Genomic DNA, 2,500 nt, shown 5'->3' with positions numbered 1-2,500 from the left:
TTTCTTATTTTCTTTCTTTCTTCCTTTCACATTTTCCTTCCTTCAATTTTTTTCTTTTCCTTCTTCCTTCCTTCCTTCCTTCCTTCCTTCCTTCACTTTTAAATACACAAACGCAAAACCTCAATATTCTTTTCCTCCTCCTCCTTCTCCTCCTCCTCGTCCTCCTCTTCTTCTTCTCCCTTTCACTCTCGAAACAAAACCACTTATTCCTCCTCCTCTTCTTCTTCTTCTTCTTCTTCCTCCTCCTCCTCCTCCTCCTCTTTCCTCCTACCTCCACCGCGGCTAACACCACACTGCCGCAGATCCCGCCATCCCTCCAGCCTTGAACGCACGCACACACACACACACACACACACACACACACACACACACACACACACACACACACACACACGAAACTGACCAATGATACACAAAATTCTTGGGAGGAGGAGGAGGAGGAGGAGGAGGAGGAGGAGGAGGAGATGAAAGGAAAAGGAGTATGGTGATCTTTGTGGAAAAGGAGGAGGAGGAGGAGGAGGAGGAGGAGGAGGAGGAGGAGGAGGAGGAGGAGGAGGAGGAGGAGGAGGAGTAGGAAGTCATAAAGAGAGAGTCAGAGAGAGAGAGAGAGAGAGAGAGAGAGAGAGAGAGAGAGAGAGAGAGAGAGAGAATGACGTCAGCGTGTTTCCTTAATAGTGACTCACACAAAAAAGGTGTTAGGAAAGTTGCCAAGCCTAAGAGAGAGAGAGAGAGAGAGAGAGAGAGAGAGAGAGAGAGAGAGAGAGAGAGAAACGACCTCAACCCTTGACCTTCATCCTACCTTCACCATTGCATCTCTCTCTCTCTCTCTCTCTCTCTCTCTCTCTCTCTCTCTCTCTATCGTGACACGCAGGTAACTTCCACAACAAGTAGACAACTGATTAACTGCGGGAGGAGGAGGAGGAGAGGAAAAGCAGAATGGTGATGTTTGAGGAATAAAGGATCGAGAGAGAGAGAGAGAGAGAGAGAGAGAGAGAGAGAGAGAGAGAGGAGAATGTTACCAATGAAATTAAATATGATGAAAGCTAAGGAAAAAAAGTGCGCTCTCTCTCTCTCTCTCTCTCTCTCTCTCTCTCTCTCTCTATGTCAGGGCCAAGGACTCTTCCCTCCCCCCTACAAACATGAAATTCTCCCCCCCCCCTCACCCCACCCACCCGTGTCAAGGATTCCAATGACAGACAGACAGACAGACAGACAGACAGACAGACAAACAGACAGACACACACACTGAAGAAGAAGAAGAAGAAGAAGAAGAAGAAGAATAATGAAGAAAAAAAAAAAAATACCATCTCTTCAACAAACAAGAAAACAAACAAAAAACAAACAAACAAATCCTTAAATGTAAACAAACAGAAAGGATCCAACACTCACCTTGTAGGATTGCCGCTCTCTCCTTCCTCCAGTCCCCGCCGCCTCCTACGCCACCGCCGCCGCAGCCCCCGCCGCCTCCTTCACCGTCAGCGCGCGTTCTGTCACGAAAGAGGTCATTATTGTAGGTAAGAGGGGCATATCTCACCCCAATGCTCGTTATTGAACTTTCTCTCTCTCTCTCTCTCTCTCTCTCTCTCTCTCTCTCTCTCTCTCTCCTAATCTAATATGTGTAACCCAACCATAACTAAATTAAATCCAACTAAGAGAACTCAATCCCAAAATTAACACAGAACACAGACACACACCCCTCTTTCCCCTTACTTAGGCACACTCAGCCCCTCCCTTCCCCTTAACCCCTTCAGTACTGGGATATATTTCTACCTCGAGATTTGTGTGCCATTAGACCATTTTATTGACATTAGCAAGGGTCTATGGAGGTCGGAAGAATAATGGCCACAGTCTTTACTATTTTGGCCCCTTCAGTACTGGGATATATTTTTACTTTGAGATATGAGTACCATTAGACCATTTTATTGACATTAGCAAGGGTCTATGGGAGTCAGAAGATTAATGGCCACAGTCTTTACTATTTTGACCCTTTCAGTACTGGGATATATTTTTACCTTGAGATTTGTGTACCATTTGACCATTTTATTGACATTAGCAAGGGTCTATGGGAGTCAGAAGATTAATGGCCACAGTCTTTACTATTTTGACCCTTTCAGTACTGGGACACATTTTTACCTTGAGATTTGTGTGCCATTAGACCATTTTATTGACATTAGCAAGGGTCTATGGGGCAAGAAGATTAATGGTCACAGTCTTCATTATTTTGACCCCTTAAGTACTGGGATATATTTTTACCTTGAGATTTGTGTACCATTTGACCATTTTATTGACATTAGCAAGGGTCTATGGAGGCAGAAGATTAATGGCCACAGTCTTCACATTTTAATCCCCCACATGAGTTTCTGAAGCTGTATAAAATCACCAAATAGTCACCAGAATGAATACAGAGACGCGTCCTGGTACTGATGGAAGTTAAACACACTCAGGCCTTACCCTTTCCCCTTAAAACACACCCAGCCCTTCTCTTCCCCTTAAACAAAAC

The 2,500-nt window shown here is 44.8% G+C and overlaps 1 protein-coding gene across 1 annotated transcript in view; it reads right to left on the bottom strand.

The window, feature by feature from the left end:
- The window catches only part of LOC123499582, a 109,537-nt gene that overhangs the window by 77,591 nt on the left and 29,446 nt on the right, over positions 1 to 2,500 (bottom strand). Inside the window, 1 exon segment of the mRNA XM_045247765.1 lies at positions 1,390 to 1,487. Within this exon segment, the coding sequence (XP_045103700.1) occupies positions 1,390 to 1,487 (98 nt within the window).

Source organism: Portunus trituberculatus, chromosome 8 (genome assembly GCF_017591435.1).
Source record: "Portunus trituberculatus isolate SZX2019 chromosome 8, ASM1759143v1, whole genome shotgun sequence".
In the NCBI taxonomy this organism is placed as follows: Eukaryota; Metazoa; Arthropoda; class Malacostraca; order Decapoda; family Portunidae; genus Portunus; species Portunus trituberculatus.
This window is presented reverse-complemented; position numbering and strand designations above follow the sequence as displayed.